Below are 21308 nucleotides of genomic sequence, written 5' to 3'. Positions count from 1 at the left end.
GACTTGGCCTCCAGTTGTCTGTGGCAATGAATTTCAGATTCACCATCCTCTGGCTAAAGAAATTCCTCTCCAACTCTTCGAAATGGATGTCCTTCTATTCTGAGGTTGTGCCCTCAGGTTCTAGACTCACCCACTATCTGAAATCTCCTCTTGTATTGCATAGCAATGCAATAGATTTTTCAGTAAACCTGGCTGAGTTGAAAGGGAGCAGGAAATATATAAGCCCTCTGGCCATGCTCCCAGCTCATTATCCAAGCTAATGAGTGAGTCAGATGCTGAACCATCAGGTTGTCTGCACAATCTGTTGTCACATTATGAGTTTTAATGTAGAGTTACTTAGGGCCAAAGTTTTGCTTAATATTAATTTAACACAAGTTATATATAATACTGCTTTAAAAACAGATTTCTGCCACTCATGTTATTCCCACAGCACTATTTGAAAGGGAGCTCCAGGAATTAGGCATTAAAAGATGAAGGAACAGCAATATATTTCCTAGCCAGGAAAGTGAATGTGATATTCCTGTGTGCCTGTTGCCCCTTTGCTTCTTGGCGGAAGATCTCACAAGTTTAAGAAATGTTATTGCAAGAACCATGCCATGTAATTGCAGTGTATTTTGTAGATGAGAAGCGCTACATCCATAGGGCACTAATGGTGGAAAGAGTAAAATTTTTTTAGAAAATTAGATCAGTATTACAAGACATACAGTTATTACCTTTAATAATTCTTCTGAAAGAGATTTCACGGTAGCTTCTAGTTTTCCCATTTGCTGTTGTTTTTGTTCCAAGCTCCCTTCTAGATTTTTCTGCAAATGGAAGAATCAAATTCTCTAAGATCTTGCTAAATCAGACACTGTGGTCTCTCCGAAAAGTTCTACAAACCTTTGCAAACATCATACTGACATTTAGATACATCAGCAAAATTCTGTGATCTTAAAATAGGACACTTGAATGAATAAAGTATGACAACAATAGATCAGAATATAAAAAGATATTCAATTTCAGATTTTAAGCTCAACAAAATACAGAAATGTCATTAACATGAAGCAGCTTTAGCCTTACATGACAACAAAAAATGGAAATTTATCCCCATGTGATGCGGTCACTTCAGTATGTTATATTCTGCCTCAAATAAAATCAGGGATAAATGGAATAAATTTCAGAGTTAAATGTGACAATGTGAGTACATCGTGTTTTCAGCAAACTGATCGGGTGACTAACTGTACATTTATCATCCCTCTGTTTTGATAGCGTTGAACAACCAGCCATTTAGAAAGATGAAGGCAAAACTGGAGGCAAATTTCGAGTAAAAAGAGCTTAAAAATAAAAGTTTTGATCCCATCTGACAATGCCCCATAACGTTGAGTCTGTGGTATTGTTAAAAATTACACCTATATTTCTTTTAACCACCATATCTACGTTGGCTCCCAAAGATTGATAGTATTAGTCCCATAATCCATCTTATTTCCCTGTACCCCTGGATACTTTTTCTTCTCTTACAGTTGACCATTAGTTCCCTTCACAACTTTTTAAAAATTTTAACAGGTAGTAACTTAGTGGCAAATTAATCTGGCAGCCTGTCTTTGGAAGATGGAAGGAAAGCTGTAGAGTGAGAATGTAAAAGCTCTACACAGGATCAAGCTCAAGCCTTACACTGTGTAGCAATAACATGAACTGCTGCTTCATTAATCATACCAATGGCAGTATGCTAAGAGCTGTTCTTCAGAAATTATTTTCCAGTATTGAGAAGTTGACATACAATCGAGTACTTATACACAAAACACCAAAGGGATACCACTCCTATAGTAGACAATCCATTTTCATCTGCATAAAGAAGTTCCTAAATTTAAGGCCATAAATATTTGACTGACCTATTGAGTGATAATCATTAGATATAGAAATATTGTGGTAATATCAAACATTTTATTCTATTGCCCACTACTAGTTTATTTCTTCTACCATCTACAGGGAAGACAAAAAACTAAGTATCCAATCTAGAAAATTACAGATCAGCTCTGTTACTGTTTCTAACAGTGGAGAAGCAAACCAGAATGGGTTGTGCAAAAAATTCACTCTATGTTCATCACTTGCACACAAATAAATAATCAATCATCAGATTTAGCACTAACTTTTGAACTTGAACCTCTTTGATCTTTGAGGTAGCGTTCACGGGTTCAATGTCCATTTAGGAATCGGATGGCAGAGGGGAAGAAGCTGTTCCTGAATCGCTGAGTGTGTGCCTTCAGGCTTCTGTACCTCCTACCTGATGGTAACAGTGAGAAAAGGGCATGCCTTGGGTGCTGGAGGTCCTTAATAATGGACACTGTCTTTCTGAGATACCGCTCCTTGAAGATGTTCTGGGTACTTTGTAGGCTAGTATCCAAGATGGCGCTGACTAAATTTACAACCCTCTGCAGCTTCTTTCGGTCCTGTGCAGTAGTCCACCACCACCACCCCGGCTGCCCCCCCCCCCCCACCCCCAGCCATACCAGACAGTGATGCAGCCTGTCAGAATGCTCTCTACAGTACATAAGATATAGGAGCAGAAGTAGGCCATTTGGCCCATCGAGTCTGTTCCACATCTATAGAAGTTTTTGAGTGTATTTGTTGACACGCCAAATCTCTTCAAACTCCTAATGAAGTATAGTCACTGCCTTGCATTCTTTATGACTGCATCGATATGTTGGGACCAGGTTAGGTCCTCATGTATCACCTTTGCTTAAGTGCACAAATTACAAGACAAAAAAATCTAGTATCAAGCAACATATTAGTATCAAGCATTGCAGATTAATTATGTAATTTGACAGAATTTAAAACCTGTGGGGCTTTTAATACCTTATGCTCCTGCATGCTTTCACAGACTTCTGTTGTCCTTGTAACCACTTGCTCTTTATCCTTAACTTCCTGTTCCAGCACTGCAGTCCTTGTACGCAGCTGATTCAGTAACTTTTCCTTTTCATGGCACTCTGCATCCAAAGTGGCATTTTCTCGCCTCAGTGAAATGACTTCCTGTTTTGATCTTTGACATTCCTAAATACAGCAGACAGAGTCAAACATAAGATATTTATTTCAAAGAAAGAAAAACTACATGAAAATGTAACATTTGACTCAGTGAAGTCCAGGATCAAATCCAAAATACTTTAATTAATATGACTTAGTGCTACAAAGCAGCACCACTGAAGGGCCTGCTTTACCTCACCATTGAAGGATCCTGGTTTACTCATTTTAAACCAATGGGTTTAAAATTTTTTTCTTGAAATGTGATTGCATTGTTAAAACTTACGTTTAAAACTTGAAACTACTGAAAAGTACTTAACCAACCTCTTCCATGACGCATAATTTGGCTTTCATCTCTCGTATTGCAGATTCTGATTTATATTTCCTTTCAGTAAGATCCTTGTTGACAGCTTCTATTTCCGCTATCCTCCTTTCAAGATGTTGTACTGTTTGACTATTTGTGACTTCTATTTCTTTTTTTTGCTGCTCCCATTGTTGCTGGTAGTGCGTTTGAGCCTAGGAAGTTAGGTTATAAAACTGGTTACAATAAAGATCTGAAGTACAGAGAGAATAACATCATTGCTACTTTAACACTGCAATGCAAACAATGTTCTACATACCAAAAATGTAATTATTCATAAGTAAAATTAAAATGATAGTGAAAGAACATATAGTTTGCTGAAGGTTCATGAAAGCAACCTAAATAGCCTTAATACAATCAATTCAATACTTTCTTTCTTCATATAGTCATTTTAAAGTGTTACCAATAACTTAATTAAGGATGCTTCTTGTTTTCCTATCTGTAGTTTTGGACTAATACTCACCGATTATAAATCTAAATGAAAAAGAATCTAACCAAAGACAAATACTATGCTTAAAAGCCTTGTGAACATAAAGTGATATGCTCTACATGAACTAAATGGAAGCCTTATCATTTTTCCAAGATTTTTAAAAAATAATTTTGAATTTTGTGTTGAAACCCATTCTACAAAACCATTGAGTCAGATTACAATTAATTTAATCGTAGGGGAGGGAGTAAAGAGAGTGGTGCATTTTTGTGAACAAACAATATGCAAGGACAAATACTTTGAAATACACATTGAAACAGCTCCATAATCATTAATTCACAACTACCATCCTCCAAGGAAACCTTATAATTATATTCAATAATTATTAGAAAAAGTTACATGAATTTTGTGTCCATACTTTTGCTCTGTCTGCAAGAAGGGCCATTATCTACATAACATTTTCAAATTTGAGGGAATATATCGATCTGTTGGTGCCTGCAGAAACATTACTAGGAAGCAAGCAGTGAGGCTAAGGCTCATCCATTCTTTTATGGAATAATGTTGTTTCCTAAGCAATAATTCCAAGTAATTTATTTTACAAAGGGTTTTGATTACTGTAGAAAGCACCCATTTGTGCTGTAGTATTCGACTTCTGAAAGTGCATTTAAGCTCCTTTTTAGCCAAACATCTATCTAAACCATCCAGTATTGCTCATTATATCAGCACATTTAGTTATTTTTGAATTACATCCTCCTTTAATGAATTCATACATTCTCTTACCTGTAAAGCCTTTTCCCGTTCCAAAGTAACTTCCTGGCTGTGTTTGTTTGTCATCAAGTTAGTATGTGTGGTCCATTCATTACGTAATCTGTCCAGTTCCTTACTCTTTTCTGCTAAGGTCTAAACATGAAAACAAAGCAGTGAGCATCATTAGCCAGTATGAATTATGTATGGCCTTTCAAAGACAAAGAGAATTTATTTACAGTTTCACTTTTTGGCAATGTTGTAACTCCTCTGGGATGAAGATTGACATGAAATGAGAAATGCCGTCAATACCAGAAGCCAAAAGGTAAAGTTGAATGCAAATGGTATAAGTGTGCACAACAATTCCTTATTCATTTTCAAAATGTTGCGTGTCAACTGAAGCAGACAATAACAGAACACTGTGGCAGAGTGAACCCTGAAGATTACACTGGTAAAGATATACTGCTTTTAAACTCTCAGGGCAAACATTTCAGTTCAAGCAGGGATTAAGTAAACTTCTAATTTATGATGCACAGCAATGGACCTTCATGTTTCCATTTATGCTGTCATGACACTACCACAATCAAGATTTGCAATAAACAAACCTGTTGAGTAATGCTTAATCTTTTCATTAAGTCTTCTTCTGTTCTATGTAACCTTTCTTGTAATGAACCATTTTCTATCTGAAAGGAAACATTTAAAATTAGCTCCATTTGTCTATTACAAAGATTTAATTGCAAGATATCAAATTAATGACTTAATAATTATACATTGATCTCTTCAATAATGATGAAGTATTTTAACTTATATCAGTGGTCAAAAAAAGGCAGAGAAATGGGAGAGTAAAATGTTGGAATGTGTTCCACAACATAATTTGTTCATATGGGGTAAATTTAGTCCCTGTGGTCATGTGGATTTCTTCCCACATTCCAAAGATGTACAGGTTAGGATTAGTAAATGGTGGGCATGCTTTGTTGGCATGGGAAGCAGGTTGCCTCCAGCACAATCTGCAGACTGCGTTGGTTGTTGATAAAAACAATGCATTTTACTGTATGGTTTGATGTACATGTGACAAATAAGGCTAATGTTTGATCTTTAAGACTTGAGATTTTAGTCATGTAAGCAAATATTCATGGTAGGAAAGTAAAAACGACAGTAACAGATATATTAGGTATCTGTTCTTTCATGGGTCATAAATTTCTGCAAAGTATCCTAGTATCCATTAAACTCAAAAATTAATGGACATTTTCAAATACCAGAGCACTTGGTAATCTTATCCAAGAATAAATAAGTCTTTAGCGTTTGAGATCAAACATGATGTGATGCTTTCACAGCACCCTGGAACTGGGCAAATCCAACTACAGCCAGGTAGTCTGCCATCCAAGCATAGTTCAACAAAATGAAGCTCAGCAGTGAAGCAGAGAGAAATATGTAACAATGCCAATTACTAATGATTTAAGTTCAAGTTTCTGCATTTACGCTAATGCCTGCACTGAGAAAGTGGGCTATTATCTATAATAACACAACAATCAAATAACAAAGCTGCATCAGATTATTATGATACAATATTTTAGGGAAAAAAAGTTATTTAACACAGCAGTATAAACTTGAGGATAACAAATACCTTCATAACAAATCAATGTAGAAACTAACCTTCACATTATGAAGGCAGACTGCTAAATATTTCTTTATCTCATTGTCATTTCCTGGAAGCAGCTTTAAGGAGAGATGCGTGAGGTGCTTGAATGGGTTAGTTTCTATTATATTTAAGCTTGCAGGCATGTGATCCAATGCTGGAGACTGCGTTACTAACTGAAGAGTAAACCTTTGGATGAAAAATCAATGAATAGATGGAAGAAATTTAAAATGAGAAATTATTAAAAGATAACAATATTTATAAAGTGCTATAACAATCCCAGAATGTACAAAGGTTATTGGATGGCATCAAAAGCAAATTAACTTCCATTTCTGCCTATCTAGGTCTCTGACGATACTACTTGATACAATAGTTTCACAGCTCTATCTCCTTTAGCAGACTGTTCAGGGCACTTCAATCAAAATCCACAGTATTCTGGAAATTTAGAACCCTAACGTCAATGCAGATTCTAGCTTTAGATGCTAGCTAAGACTTGCAGATGAGGCCAAGTGGGATGGACATTTGAGTCCTTGTTTCCCTCTCAGTCCATGTGTAGACAAGGGAATGACTCACAACTGATAAAATATGATACTTTTCTACCTCTGCTCCACCACCACACCCTAGACACTGTCGCTATCATTCTGGAACTGCATAAAGATCAATAATTTAAGTGCAAACTACAAGAGGTCTACCTCTAGACAAGAAAAAAATAGAATGAATGACTTAATGCTGTAAATCAACATACATTGTCCATGGGAGATATCAAAAAGTGACAACTATTCAGAACAATACGAACCCCTCTTGATTTAAAAGCTGTACAAGTTTAACTTTATTATAAGACTGTCCATCCGGGATCATAGAAACTTTATCCTAGTGAAAATTTCAAAAGAAAATCAGCACTGCCCCTGAGGAACGCTGTCTCATTCTGCCCTGCAGAGCTGATGTATGGTTAGAATGACAATAAAGTTCTTTTGAATCTTTGAATCTAATGCTCAACTTAATATCAGCTGGATACAAACTCACCTTGGAACATCTTTGTTTTGTTCCTGGATACATTGGTCCAAAAGTTCAATGAACCGCTGGGGAAAAGCAGAAAATTCTACAAGCAGTCCTTGTTGATTCTTTAAACTGTAAAAGTAAATTGTTATCTTAATGCAATGTTACATGGCATTGTGCTTAAAGCAGTAAAACAATCCAAATGACTGGAAAGTGTGTACCTATATTCCAAAGGCCAGCCTTTTCATCTTCTGTCATCTCACTTCATTATAATACGCTATACCTTTCTCTATCATTTTCATTGACTTCCCCTCAAACGTTTCTGCTATTTGCCTCAGTTAATAACTACTTTATTGATCACGAGCGGGAAATTCTTTTGATGTAGCAGCAACAGTTAAGATCACGCTATTTATGTAATTCCATAACTTATTTGAGAGACAGACTAGGTGACAATCCGACTTAGCTGATATGATCCAGGTTGGGATATTTCGGGACTCGGAGGGTAGGAAAGGAGTTGTGGTTGTGGGGGTTGCCATTGGATTAAACCAGGATTGTATGTGCTGTGTTGTTTTGTTAATGTAGACATGGGAAGTGGTGAAATTTTGGGTCTTATTCTAATGCCACGGTAAAAAATAAAATCAGTGTTCTTTCAAAATAAACCCTGTTTTTACATGACGACTCCAAGAAACTGGGATTTTCATGCACAACAGTCTCTAGAGTTTACAGAGAGTGGTGCGAAAAGCAAAAAAAACCCAGTGAGCGGCAGTTCTGTGGGCAAAACTGCCTTGTTAATGAGAATGGCCAGACTTGTTCAAGCTGACAGGAAGGCAACATTAACTTAAATAACCATGTGTTACAACAGTAGTGTGCAGAAGAGCATCTCTAAATGCACAACACATCTAACTTTGAAGTGGATACGCTACAGGAGCAGAAGACCACATCAAGTTCCAATCCTGTGGCCACTTTATTAGGTGCAGTCCTGTTCTTAATGTTGGTACTCTCCTGTGTCTAATAAATTAACCACAGAAGTGGAACCCAGTGTGATCTTCTGCTGTTGTAGCCCATTCACTTCAAGGTTCAACACGTTGTTCACTGAGAGATGCTCTTCTGCACACCACTGTTGTAACACGTGGTTACTGGAGAGCACATTCCTGTACCTAATAAAGTGGTTACTGAATGTATTTGAAATGTTGTTAATGTTGGCATAGAGTCAAACTGTGCACAGCAAGTTCCTACAAACAAGAATGCACTGATGACCAGATCATTTGGCTTTATTTTGATAATTTTAAATGAGATAAAAATCAGCTATAACACTGGGAATATTCCAATCTTTCACATAGAACAAAATCTGATGCAACAATCCAAATGACCTGTTTCCTTTACATTTATTTTTCGAAGCATGGTTGTTGTCGGCAAGGCCAATGTTAATTACTCAAAAGCAATTACTGTTTAAAAAGTCAGGATCTATCTTCTTGAACTGCTGTGGACCTTTAGATGAAGAATGCTGGTGGGAAGGGAATACCAGGATGAAGACCCGGTGACAGTGAAGGATTAATTATATTTTTCAAAGTTCAGATGACATGTCTATTGGAGGGAAACATTCAGGTAGTGTTTAATATTCATTTGTAAAACAGCATCTCTATCTGTACATCAATACTGCACTGGAAAAATCAGCTTCATTTGTCTGCTAGGACAGATTCTGGATTTTCTTGACTCAGATGAAAGTATTATCAACTGAAACATTACTGACAATTTATATACTTATGGTCTCTAGCTTCGTATACCTTTATAAATTATTTTGTAATCTGTAAGAGCTCTATTAATACACTCCTTTGCTGCCTCCATTCATTTGGAAATTCATTTCATTTGGTGCTCTTCAGCACCAATTCCAGCATACAGACTGGAGCGCATTTGCTGCCCATGCCATCACAGATTAACATTGACTTATATACCAACTCTGTCCTTGAGCACATCAACAAGTGTGTAGATAGAGTGTCATCACAATAACAAATAAAAGTTTTCCCCAATCAGAAACCATGGATGAACAGAGAAGTTCGTCCCCTGCTCAAAGTCAGAGATTCAGCCTTCAGGTCTGGAGACCGGGAGGCTTACAGCTCAGCCAGGGCCAACCTGAGGAGGGGAATCTCTCAGGCTAAACACATATACAAACAAAGAATCGAGGAGCATTTCAACTCCTCGGACCCCCGGCCCATGTGGCATGGCATACAGGTCATTACAGACTTCAAACCACCTAGTACTGTGCCCCCTTCCAGCTCTGCTTCTCTCCCTGATGAGCTCAATTACTTCTACGCTCACTTTGACAGAGAGAACAAGGAGGTCACCCTCAAATCGGATCTCCCACCTGGTGAACTGCCTCTCTCACTTTCCACCTCCGATGTTTGTGCCACCCTGAGCAGGGTGAATGTACAGAAGGCAGCTGGTCCGGATGGAATCCCTGGCCGTGTGCTCAGAGTCTGTGCAGGGAAGTTGGCTGGGGTCTTCACAGACATTTTTAATCTGTCCCTGGCCCAGGCAGTTGTCCCCACAAGCTTCAAGATCGCCACCATCGTGCCAGTGACAAAGCATTCCACTGCCACAGGCCTGAATTACTTCCGCACAGTTGCACTCACCCTCATCATTGCAAAGTGCTTTAGAGACTGGTTCTCTCACATCTGAAATCCTGTCTGCCCACTACCCTGGACCCCCATCAATTTGCCTATGCACCAGCAGGTCAACAGAGGACACCATCTCCCCTGCACTTCACTCTGCCCTGACCCTCCTGGACAACCCCAACTCTTACATCAGAATGCTATTCATTGACTTTAGTTCGGCATTCAATACTGTGATCCCCTCCAAGCTGATCACCAAACTCCACCAGCTTGGTATCAGTTCATCCCTCTGCAATTGGACCTTGGACTTTTTGACTAACAGACCCCAATCAGTTAAGTTAGACAACCTCTCCTCCTCCACTCTCACCCTGAACACCGGCGTGCCTCAAGGCTGTGTGCTGAGCCCTCTTCTGTACTGCCCTCTCACCTATGACTGCGTTCCTTTCTTTTTTTTCAAATCTTTTTATTTACTGCGTTCCTGTAAATGGTTCTAACTGCATAATCAAGTTTGCAGACGACATCACGGTGGTTAGCCTGATCAGAAGGGATGATAAGACGGCCTACAGGGCCGAGGTCCAGCAGCTGGCCGCGTGGTGTGCCGACAAACAACATGGCCCTTAACACCCAGAACACCAAGGAGATCATTGTGGACTTCAGGCATGCTAGGAGCCACACTCACGTCCCCATCTACATCAACGGAGCTGTAGTGGAGCGTGTATCAAGCTTCAAATTCTTTGGTGTCCACATTTCCGAGGATCTCACCTGGTTCCTGAACTCCTCCATCCTGATCAAAAAGGTGCAATAGCACCTTTATTTCCTGCGGAGCATCAGGAAAGCTCACCTCTGTCCCAGGATACTGACAGACTTTTACCGCTGTACCATTGACAGCATACTCACCAACTGCATCTCAGTGTGGTATGGCAATTGTCCTGTATCGGATCACAAAGCACTCCAGCGGGTGGTGAAAACTGCCCAGCAGATTATTAGCACCCACTTGCCCACCATTGAGAACATCTACCATAAACGCTGCCTGGGCAGGGAGGAAAGCATTATCAAGGATGCATCTCACCCTAACCATGGACTTCTTACTCTCCTCCCATCCGATAGGCGCTACAGGAGCCTCCGCACCCGCAGGCACAGGAAGAGCCTCTTCCCTGAGGCTGTGACACTGCTGAACCTCTCATCACAGCGCTAAGCAGTATTGCACCCATATTGTACTGTCTCAGTACTTTTATATTTGTGTGCTGTAGCACTTACTTTTTATTCGCAGTTATTTTGTAAGTAACACTATTCTTTGCATTTCTGGTTAGATGCTAACTGCATTTCATTGGCTTTGTATCTGTACTCAGCAGAATGACAGTAAAGTTGAATCTAATCTAATCTAACCTAATCTAAATGATCCCATTGAAATAGTTCTCTCTTTCTTGATAGTTATAGCCTTCAGATCTGGATGTCTTATTTTTAATATTATTGGACCCTTGCTAACCCCTCTATCATTTTGTAATATGGAGACCAACCCTGACTAAAGTACTCTCGGTAAGATCTATCCAATGTCCTACATCAATTTCCTATTATGGAATTTTGAAATCTACATTATTAAATTGTGTTGAGACCCCACACTTAATTCCACCCCCTCCCCCAAGGGTTCTCAGTATCTTGCAATGTTGTCAAGAAGGGAGTAAAGCAAAAATAGCAAATACATAGATAGTAATCTCTTATGTCAGATGAATTGTTAAACACCACCTAAATGCATTCCTCCAAGTAATACACCACTCTAACTTTGTAAGATAGCCTATACAGTGAAAATGTCAATTTGCTAATGGTTTGAAACTTTAGGTCTAAGAACCCCTGCGCTGACTTAGAACCCTGATAATTTTTCATATTTGTTGACAATCTTCTGCTTAACTAGCAGTAAACTCGAGGTCAAATTGAAAGCTACCTTCAGCAAAACACCAATGGTGCACGTACTGTACTCCACCAGTGGATTCTTTCATGGAGTTCACTATGCTTGAGATTAGAGATATCCTAACACCCATGATGGGTAATTTGCCTCAAGAACACACCATAGATAGAATATTTATTTCAATGAGAAGGTACAGGTACAAAAGACTTGGGTAATATTAATTATAGTTTTAACAGCTTTGGGATTTTCAAGTTTCTTAACTTTTATTAGCTTCAATAACCTTATTATTTAACTTTGAGAGCCAGAAGTGTTCATTTTTTGATAATTTGTTTATGTTTGGCAGGTGTGACTTAACTGTCTATTAAAGTTAATTTGCAACCATCCATGCCTACAATATCCTGTTACAGCGTGGAAGTTCCTGTATCCTCACAGGGCCTTGTTGTAGATGAAGCAGGTTAGAATTCCTCTCTATTGCAATTTTGTTCTGGATGTTCAATTAATGTTTGTCTTCATACAGGCTAAAAAAAACAACCTCCCTGAGATAGTGCAGAAAGAAAATGTCAGTGGGAGAAGAAGCTATTGGAAACATTAACAGGACTGATAAGTAACAAATCCCTTGGATATGACAAAGTGAATCACGGCATTTTGAAAGAGATACATGTGGAGTTATTTTCAAAATTCAGATTCTAGAATGGTTCCCATAATTAAGAAAGTAGCAAACATCAGCTTTAAGGGAGAAAAGAAAAAAATACAAAACTACAGACAAGTTTGGATGAAGGTCATTGACCCTCAACAGTAATTCAGTTTCTCACAAGATGGATGCTGCCAGTTACTGACTTTCATAATAGGAAAAATAACAGAATCTATTATTAAGGAAAATAACAAAGTACTTAGATGGTAGGATTTGGCAGCCCAGATGGAGTCACAAAATGGAAACCGTATTAAACAAACCTGATAGAGCTTCTTTTGCGGTTGTAGCTGACAGATTAGGGAAAAAAGGGAACCACTGAATGTAGTGCGTTTGGATCTTCAGAAAGCCCTTTACAAGATACCACATAAGAAATTTTGTTGTGGTTACATCTCCAACAGTGATCATTGGTAAAGAGAGGAACAGGCAACAGCTTTTGTCATTTCCAACAGGGAAGAAACTGTAAGCTCCAGTAATATCAACACGGAGCAGCTGCTACTGGTTTCCCAACAACAGCACACAATGATTGTATCAGCCAGAATGTAGTCTAGTTACTGAGTGGGAGCACCATTCACTCAACACCAGCCCTCACAGGCGACCTCTGCACATTGTGCCAGTGGCTGACTCTACAAAATCATGCAAACATGAGATCAGTTTCGCCATGGGAGCACCTGTTCCACACACAGCACAGTCAACCCAAAAAGATTTCCTTTTCTTAAGTAGAGAAGAATGTGTACCTATGATTGCCTGGACTCCAGGAACAAGAAAGCTATAACAAATCAGCACTTTGTGGATAACTGATAGAGCCCAGCAGTATCTGTGAAAAATAAATAGCTACAAGTAAAGTGGAGAAATAATGCAATTTTGGGTTAATTTCTAACTAGCCTATTACAGATTAGTAACACACGATACCAAATAAGAATCAGTAAATGATCAAATGACAGTATTCTGATTCACACCTACCTCAGAAAATCATCTTCACTAATCATAAGATTATACAAGAAGAAGGGATCTGTGTCATCAGTCAAACGGACAGATAAATCCTAAGACAGGGCATAAAAATTATTTTAAAGGATAATTTAAAATCACTCCTGAATGGTGAAGTCTAGCACTAGAGTTCAATAATGAGACCATAAGACATGGGTGCAGAATTAGACCATTTGGCCCATCGAGTCTGCTCTGCCATTCAATCATGGCTGATCCTTTCTTCCCCTCCTCAGCCCCACTCCCCAGCCTTCCCATAATTTTTGATACCATATCCAATCAAGAACCTATCAAGCTCTGCCTTAAATAGACCCAATGGCCTTGCCTCCACAGCTGCCAGTGGTAATTAATTCCACAAGTTCACCACCCTCTGGCTAAAGAAATTTCTCGACACCTTGGTTTTAAATAGACACCTCTATATCCTGAGGCTGCGCCCTCTTGTCTTAGATTTTCCCACCATGGGGAACGTGCTTTCCACATCTACTCTGTCTCGGCCTTTCAACATTTGAAAGGTTTCAATAAGATCTCTCCCCACCCCATCCTTCTAAATTCCAGCGAGTAGAGACCCAGAGCTATCAAACATTCCTCGTAAGATAACCCTTTCATTTCCAGAATCATTCTTGTGAACCTCTTCTGAACCCTCTTCAGTGCCAGCACATCTTTTCCTAGATGAGGAGCCAAAAACTGTTCACAATACTCAAAGTGAGGCCTAACCTGTGCCTTATAAAGCCTCAAGATCACATCCCTGCTCTTGTATTCTAGATCTCTTGAAATGAATGCTAACATGTCATTTGCCTTCCTCACCACCGACTCAATCTGCAAGTTAATCTTTAGGATGTTCTGCACAAGGACTCCCAAGTCCCTTGGATTTTCTCACCATTTAGAAAATAGTTTGCACATTTATTTCTACTACCAAAGTGCATGACCACACATTTTCCAACATTGTATTCCATTTGTTACTCTCTTGCCCATTCTCCTAATCTAAGTCTTACTGCAGCATACCCATTTCCTCAACACTACCTGCCCCTCCACCAATCTTTGTTTCATCTGCAAACTTGGCAACAAAGCTATCTATTCCATCATCTAAATCACTGAGATACAGCATAAAAAGAAGCGGTCTCAACACTGACCCCTGCAGAACACCACTGGCAGCCAACCAGAAAAGAATCATTTTATTCCTGCTCGCTGCCTCCCACCAATGCTCTAACTTTCCTGTAATACCATGGGCTCTTAACTTGGTAAGCAGCCTCACGTATGGCACCTTGTCAAAAGCCTTCTGAAAGTCCAAATATACAACACCCACTGCATCCCCTTTATCCACCCTATGTATAATCTCCTCAAAGAATTCTAATAGTTTCATCAGGCAAGATTTTCCCTTAAGGAAACCATACTGACTTTGTCCTATCTTGTCCTGTGTCACCAAGTACTCCATAACCTCATCTTTAACAATTGACCCCAATATCTTCCTAGTCACTAAGGTCAGGCTAATTGGTCTATAATTTTCTTTCTGCTATTTCCTCCTTTCTTAAAGAATGGAGTGACAACTACAATTTTCCAGTCCTCTAGCTTCTCAAAGCACTTTCCCATTTAATAGTGCAAAATTATCCAACTGTCCTTTTTACATCTTTTCTTTCCAATATCCAGACTCAAATTGGCCTTAAAAATGAAGCAATAATTAATTTGCACTTATGGGAGCCAGAGCACCAGGTCAGAAAATGGAGAGATGGAGAGGAAGGTAGATGTCTAGGCCAGCAAAAAAAAATCCAGAAAGTATCAAAGTAATAGATACAATGGGATGGACAGTTTGAAATGTGTATACTTTAATGCTAGGAGTATTATGGGTAAAGGTGATGAACTTAAAGCGTGGATCAGTACATGAAACTATAATATTGTGGCAATTACAGAAACTTGGTTGGGAGAGAAACAGGAATGGGTGCTTAATGTCCCAGAGAACCAATATGGTGTTGTCATGGGAGACTTCAATTTCCCTGATACAAACAGGGACTTTCTTTGCACAAGAGTTCTACATAGGGCAAAATTTATTAGGTGCACCCAGGAGGGCATAAATACAAATATAAATGGGTGGATTACTACATTTTCAGATGATACAAAGATTGGTGGTGTTGTGGTTAGTGTAATAGACCGGCAAAGAATCGAGCAGGAGATAGATCAATTGCAGACATAGGCAGAGAAGTGGTAGATGGAGTTTAACCCAGCCAAATGTGAAGTGTTACACCTTGGTAGATAAAATGTAAAGAGACAGTACACTGTTAAGAACAAGATCCTTAACAGTGTTGATGAGCAGAGGGATCTTGGGGTCCCAGTTCATAGCTCCCTGAAGGAGGTTAACAGGGTGGTTAAGAAAGCATATGTCATGCTTGCCCTTATTAGTCAGGGCATTGAGTTCAAAAGACAGGAAGTTATGTTGCAGCTTTATAAAACTATAGGAAAGAGACTGAGGATTTGGAGAGGGTGCAGAAGAATTTTACTAGGATGCAGTCTAGATTAGAGGGCAGGTGCAACGAGGTTGAACAAATTTGGGTTGCTTTCTCTGGAGCAACAGAGGCTGTGGGGAGATCTGATAAAGGTTTATAAGATTATGAAAGGCATAGATAGTGACAGACAGTAACTTTTCCCCAGAGTTGAAATGTCTAATACCAGAGGGAATGAAATTGTAACTGTCTCAGAGACATGTTTCATTGAGATGTTTATTTTATATGTTTTTGTCATAAATCCATGATTATTTTATAACCTTAAAATATTTTATGTAAGGTTTTATTTAATGTAGAGTGTAACAGGTCACAATGACCAGAGATTAATGGGTCACATGACCAGAGTTTAATAAAAGCATGAGTGACGTATTATGGGTTAAAACCAACATAGAAGCAGAGAAAGACACATGGCCCTAAAATAACCTTATTCTGTACGTGGTCCAAGAAGAGCACACGCTTTCACGGTGTTAACTGAAGAAAGAGAAAGAGAGAAATAAAAATAAATCTTCAAGGACATTTGTATGTTGCATGGCCATTATTGCAATGGACCGGTGCAGTTACAGAAATTAATGTGAGAGTGAAGTTCAAAGGAGATGTGAGGGGCAAGTCACTTTACACAGAGTGGTAGGTGCCTGGAATGTGCTGTCTGGGTAGTGGTAGAGGCAGATACATTAGGGACATTTGAGAGATGTTTAGATAGACACATGAAAGTGAGGGAAATGGAAGAATAAGGACATTGTTTAGGCAGAACGGATTAGCTCAGTTAGCTATTTGATTACTAATTTTATTGTTTCGGCACAACATTGTGGGTTAAGTGGATTGTTCCTGTGTTTACTGTTCAATCCAATTTACTCTATTGCCCTTCGTGTTAACAATATGATCCCCTCTGCTAACACAATACAAAACTCTATTTTGCAGAATAACTCCATTCAGTCTATAAGGATGACCTTGGGTTTCTGTTTACCTACCACATCACTTCTCCGTTCCACTCCAATGACCGATCTATATTATTCAAACTATGTCCTACAAAGCTCATCTCCCAACTACGCACACTGTAAACATTAACTGTTGCAGGTAAATCTCCACTCCACGCCCATCCCCCCAATGATGTACCTGTGGCTTTTCTTATTTTGTCACTTTTGACTTAGCAACTGTTAACGTGACAGCTTTGGCCTGCACCTGATCACCAACATTGTGTTCTCGCCACCTCTACAACTTAAGAACCATTTATTATTTATGGTACAACTGTAACGAAAACCAATTTCCCCTGGGATCAATAAAGTATGACTATGACTATGATTATGATTAAGGCACACTTGTTTTCTCACTGTTACAGTTCTGATGAAGGGTCTTTGAAGCAAACCACTAAGTTTATTTCTTTCCTAACTTGTCCTGTGTGAACTCCTGGTTGCTTCCAGTTTTCTTTCAGCATCTATATTTTCTTAATATATTTTATTGATAAGGATGGACAACATTTGTCAATTGAATGGCATAAATCTTGCTTGTTAGACCATGTCTGAAACACTGCACCTGGGGGCACATTGGAGCTTATCAGACCCCACCACCCCCAAGAATTTGAAAATCAGGCAATCAGATAGTAGTTATCTTTAAAAGCTTAGCCAGTATAATATTAACCTAATTTCGCTTTTTAAAAAAACTATTATTCAATCTTGATTGAATAATTATTTATGGAGTTGTAAATTAAGATAAACATAAGTATGTAACTGTCCTATTCCTAATCTTCTGGCAAAAAGCAAGTTTGTTTTAAAGATTATTAGAGTGACAACCACTTGAATTATTTACAAAATATTGTATTACCTTGACGATTGTGAGAATGCCCAAAGACCAAATAGTTGGCAAAATTCATTTTTTTTAAAAAATGGATGGTAAATAAATTACCTTCTTACATCCTCAGGTAGATCCCGTGTCATAGGCTACATCAGACTAACTTGGCTAGAGGAATAGCTAGTCCAGATAGGCAGACCTTTATCATTACACTTGGGATGTTTTCACAGCCGTTATAAATATCTAACATGCTGTCACTTTCTCCTACATCGTTTTCCCCATCCCATTCTTGTCATAACAATTACAATGCTATTTAAATCCATTAACAGCATTGATTTACCACAATCCCTCTTCCCCAACCCCTTTTCTTATCTCAGTTGCTGTCTCCTGTACTGCAATATCACTTCTTGGTTACCAACAGATTGTTCACAATTCCTCCCTTCCCAAAATAATTGCTCTCTCCTTCTAACACTATTCACCACCACTAGCTTTATTTATTTCCTGTCAATCACTGTACGTATTTCCTGTACCTAGATCACTTTATATATGTATAATAAACGTATATATATTAGCTATCTTATGTATTTATATTAATTGCACTTTTTAAATTGTGTTCTTTATCTTAGTATGTTTTTTTGTGCTGTATTGGACCCGAAGTAACAATTAGTTGGTTTCCCTTTACACTTGTATACTGGAAATGACATTAAGCAATCTTGAACCACTTCACTTTCTGCATTTTCTCTTCAATGCCTTCTCTTGCAGGTCTCATTCTCAGCCAGTTAGACCATACCTGAAATTCTTTGTGTAAACAAGGACACTTCAACCACCCCACCATCTCTTCACCCTTCACTTTAAAACAATAATTTGATCAAGCTTTTCATAATAACATTCATGCCACTCTTATAGTTTAGATTACTATAATCTCTTGGAATATCTTCTATATTAAAAGATGCTATATAAAATTAACTTGATGGTATACAAATTGGACATTTTAAAAACTGCAGTGAAGACATTTGTTTTATGGAAATTTACAGGCAAAGATAATCAATATGATGTACCTTTTTGTGAATTGCGTTCGAACCAGATTGCCATCCTACTGTGAGGCGGATATTTTCCCTCCTGTAATAAAAGTTCAAAAGATTAAGGCTAGTTAAGAGTAAATGTGGACCTCCTCTAATTAAACAAATTTACACTATTTTGAAAGCATATTTGTGTAAGGGTTTTGACATTTATCCCCCTGGAGGCGTTAGTAAGGCCTTTCACACAGAGAAATGCTTCATCAGGAGGCTGAAGAAATTTGGCATGTCCTTTGTTGCACCATAGAAAATATTCTACCTGGATACATAATGGCATAGTATAGCAACTGCTCTGCACATGACTGCAAGAAACTGCAGAGTTGTGGACACAACTCAGCACATCACAGGAACCAGCCTCCCATTCATGGACCCTGTCTATACCCTTTACCTCAGTAAAGGAGACAGCAAAAAAAAAAAATCACCCACCCTGGATGTTCTTTCTTTTCCTTTCCCATCAGGAAGAAGATACAAAAGCCTGAAAGTACATACCACCAAGCTCAATGACAGCTTCTATCCCATTGTTATTATAAGATGGACTCTTGATTTACAATCTTCTTCATTGCACTTCATAGGTACCTTGTACAGCACTTTTTCGAAGCTTTTACACTTTATTCTGCATTGTTATTGCTTTACCTTATTTTAGCTCAATGCACTGCAATGATTTGATTGGTATGAACAGTATACAGGACAAGCTTTTCACTATATCTTGGTACATGAGACAATAATCAAAACCAATACAATTTCCTAATGACATTTTTTGCTGAACTTCTATAACTAGTACAATAATCTTGCCAGTAATGTCCTGTATAGCATGAGTCAAATGATTGTCCAGTTTGAGCAGTGCCAATGACCATATGATATCATAAGTCATTTGAATAGTTACTCTCTTTGGTCAACAGTACCATGTCCTACTCTTGCTCCCTCCAGCTTCTTTTCTTTATACCTACTCCGAGCTTGACAGATTTAGATTCCACTTCCAGCTTTAGTTTTTCAGATTCTGTTTCACTTATTTTGGTTTTATACACTATCCCAGCAAAGAATATTGGAGACTAATTCAAAAGTCAGTAAAACTCCAAAGCAAGCACAGAAAAAGGAATGTTAAGATGTCAGTGAGATTAAAACCGGTCACCAAAAGATACTAGGAATGTGGAAAAAATAAATGCAGGGATAGCAGTGAAAATAAAATACAAAAGAAGTATGTGTAGGAGAATGAGTGACTGCAGGGGAACTAATTATTTTAAGGGACTCCCTTTTACGTGATCATCAAACATTCGCACAAGTTCCTATATTTATCCAAATATTTTCTTCACCTTCCTTCTTGATATTTCATTCCTCCAACTCCCACCATATTTATTTTTAATAACTTGAGTGTTAGAACTACACGAGGAAGTTTGTGAACCCTTGGCAATTATCTGGTTTTCTGCATTAATTACTCATAAAATATGGTCTGATCTTTATCCAAGTCACAATAACAGACAAACACAATCTGCCAAAACTAATAACACAAACAATTGTACTACTTCTTGTCAATACTGAGTACACCATTTAAACAGTCTAGGTTCAAAGAAGTACGTGATCCTCCGAGGTAGTGTCTTCTACGAAAGCTATTTGGAATGAGGTGTTCCAATCAATGAGATGAGGTTGGAGGTGTGGGTTGTTGAGGTGCCCTGCCCCATAAAAAAAGACACAAAGTCAGGTTACTGACAAAGCCTCCTCTTCAAGGAAGATCTGTTTATGTGCACCATGCCCCGATCAAAACAACTTTCAGAGGACCTTAGAAGAACTGTAGAGATGCATGAAGCTAGAAAAGGCGTCAAAAGCATTGCTAAAGACCTGAATCTTCATCAGTCCACAGTAAGAGAAATTGTCTACAAATGGAGGAAATTCAGTACTGTTGCTACTCTCCTTTGAATGGGTGTCCTGCAAAGATCACACCAACAGCACAGTGTGCAATGCTGAAGGACGTGAAAAAGAACCCAAGGGTAACAGCAAAAGGCCTGCAGAAATCTCCAGAACTTGCTAAAGTCTCTGTTCACGAGTTCACTTGAAGAACACTGAAGAAGAATGGTTTTCATGTTAGGACACCATGGAGAAAACCAAGGCTCTGTTTTGTGGACAGAGAAGACAAAATTGAACTTTCTGGCAAAAATGCACAACACCACTATGTTTGGAGTAAACAGGGCACTGCACATGAACACCAAAACTTCATCCCAACTGTGAAACATGGTGCAAAGAGCATCATGGTTTGGGGCTGTTTTGCTGCCTCAGGGCCTGGACAGCTTGCAATTGTTGAGGAAACAATGAACTCAAAATTATATTAAGATATTTTACAGGAGAACGTCAGGGTAGTGGTTCATCGCCCAAAGGTTAATAAAAGTTAGATGATGTAAAAAGACAATGATCCAAAAGACAAGAATAAATCAACAACAAAATGGTTTCAAAAAACAGTTGTGTTTTGGAATGGCCAAGTCAGAGTCCAGACCTTAACCCAATTGAGAGGCCATAGCATTACTTGAAGAGGGCTGTTCATGCAAGGTATCCCAGAATATTGATGAACTGAAGCAGTTCTGTATGGAGGAATGGTCTAAAATTCCTCCTTGCCATTGAGCAAAT

At 38.6% G+C, this 21308-nt stretch overlaps 1 protein-coding gene across 1 annotated transcript in view; it reads right to left on the bottom strand.

The window, feature by feature from the left end:
* The window catches only part of sass6 (SAS-6 centriolar assembly protein), a 52426-nt gene that overhangs the window by 10881 nt on the left and 20237 nt on the right, over nucleotides 1–21308 (bottom strand). Inside the window, exons 2-10 of the mRNA XM_072281659.1 lie at nucleotides 18678–18738; nucleotides 13322–13401; nucleotides 7186–7290; nucleotides 6180–6351; nucleotides 5132–5209; nucleotides 4563–4682; nucleotides 3319–3510; nucleotides 2833–3027; nucleotides 714–803 (exon numbers count right to left, since the gene is read on the bottom strand). Of these exons, the coding sequence (XP_072137760.1) occupies nucleotides 714–803; nucleotides 2833–3027; nucleotides 3319–3510; nucleotides 4563–4682; nucleotides 5132–5209; nucleotides 6180–6351; nucleotides 7186–7290; nucleotides 13322–13401; nucleotides 18678–18738 (1093 nt within the window). The remainder of the gene's footprint in view (nucleotides 1–713; nucleotides 804–2832; nucleotides 3028–3318; nucleotides 3511–4562; nucleotides 4683–5131; nucleotides 5210–6179; nucleotides 6352–7185; nucleotides 7291–13321; nucleotides 13402–18677; nucleotides 18739–21308) is intronic.

Source organism: Mobula birostris, chromosome 17 (assembly GCF_030028105.1).
Source record: "Mobula birostris isolate sMobBir1 chromosome 17, sMobBir1.hap1, whole genome shotgun sequence".
In the NCBI taxonomy this organism is placed as follows: Eukaryota; Metazoa; Chordata; class Chondrichthyes; order Myliobatiformes; family Myliobatidae; genus Mobula; species Mobula birostris.
Note: the sequence above shows the minus strand (reverse complement) of the source record. Positions and strands in the feature narration are given on the sequence as shown.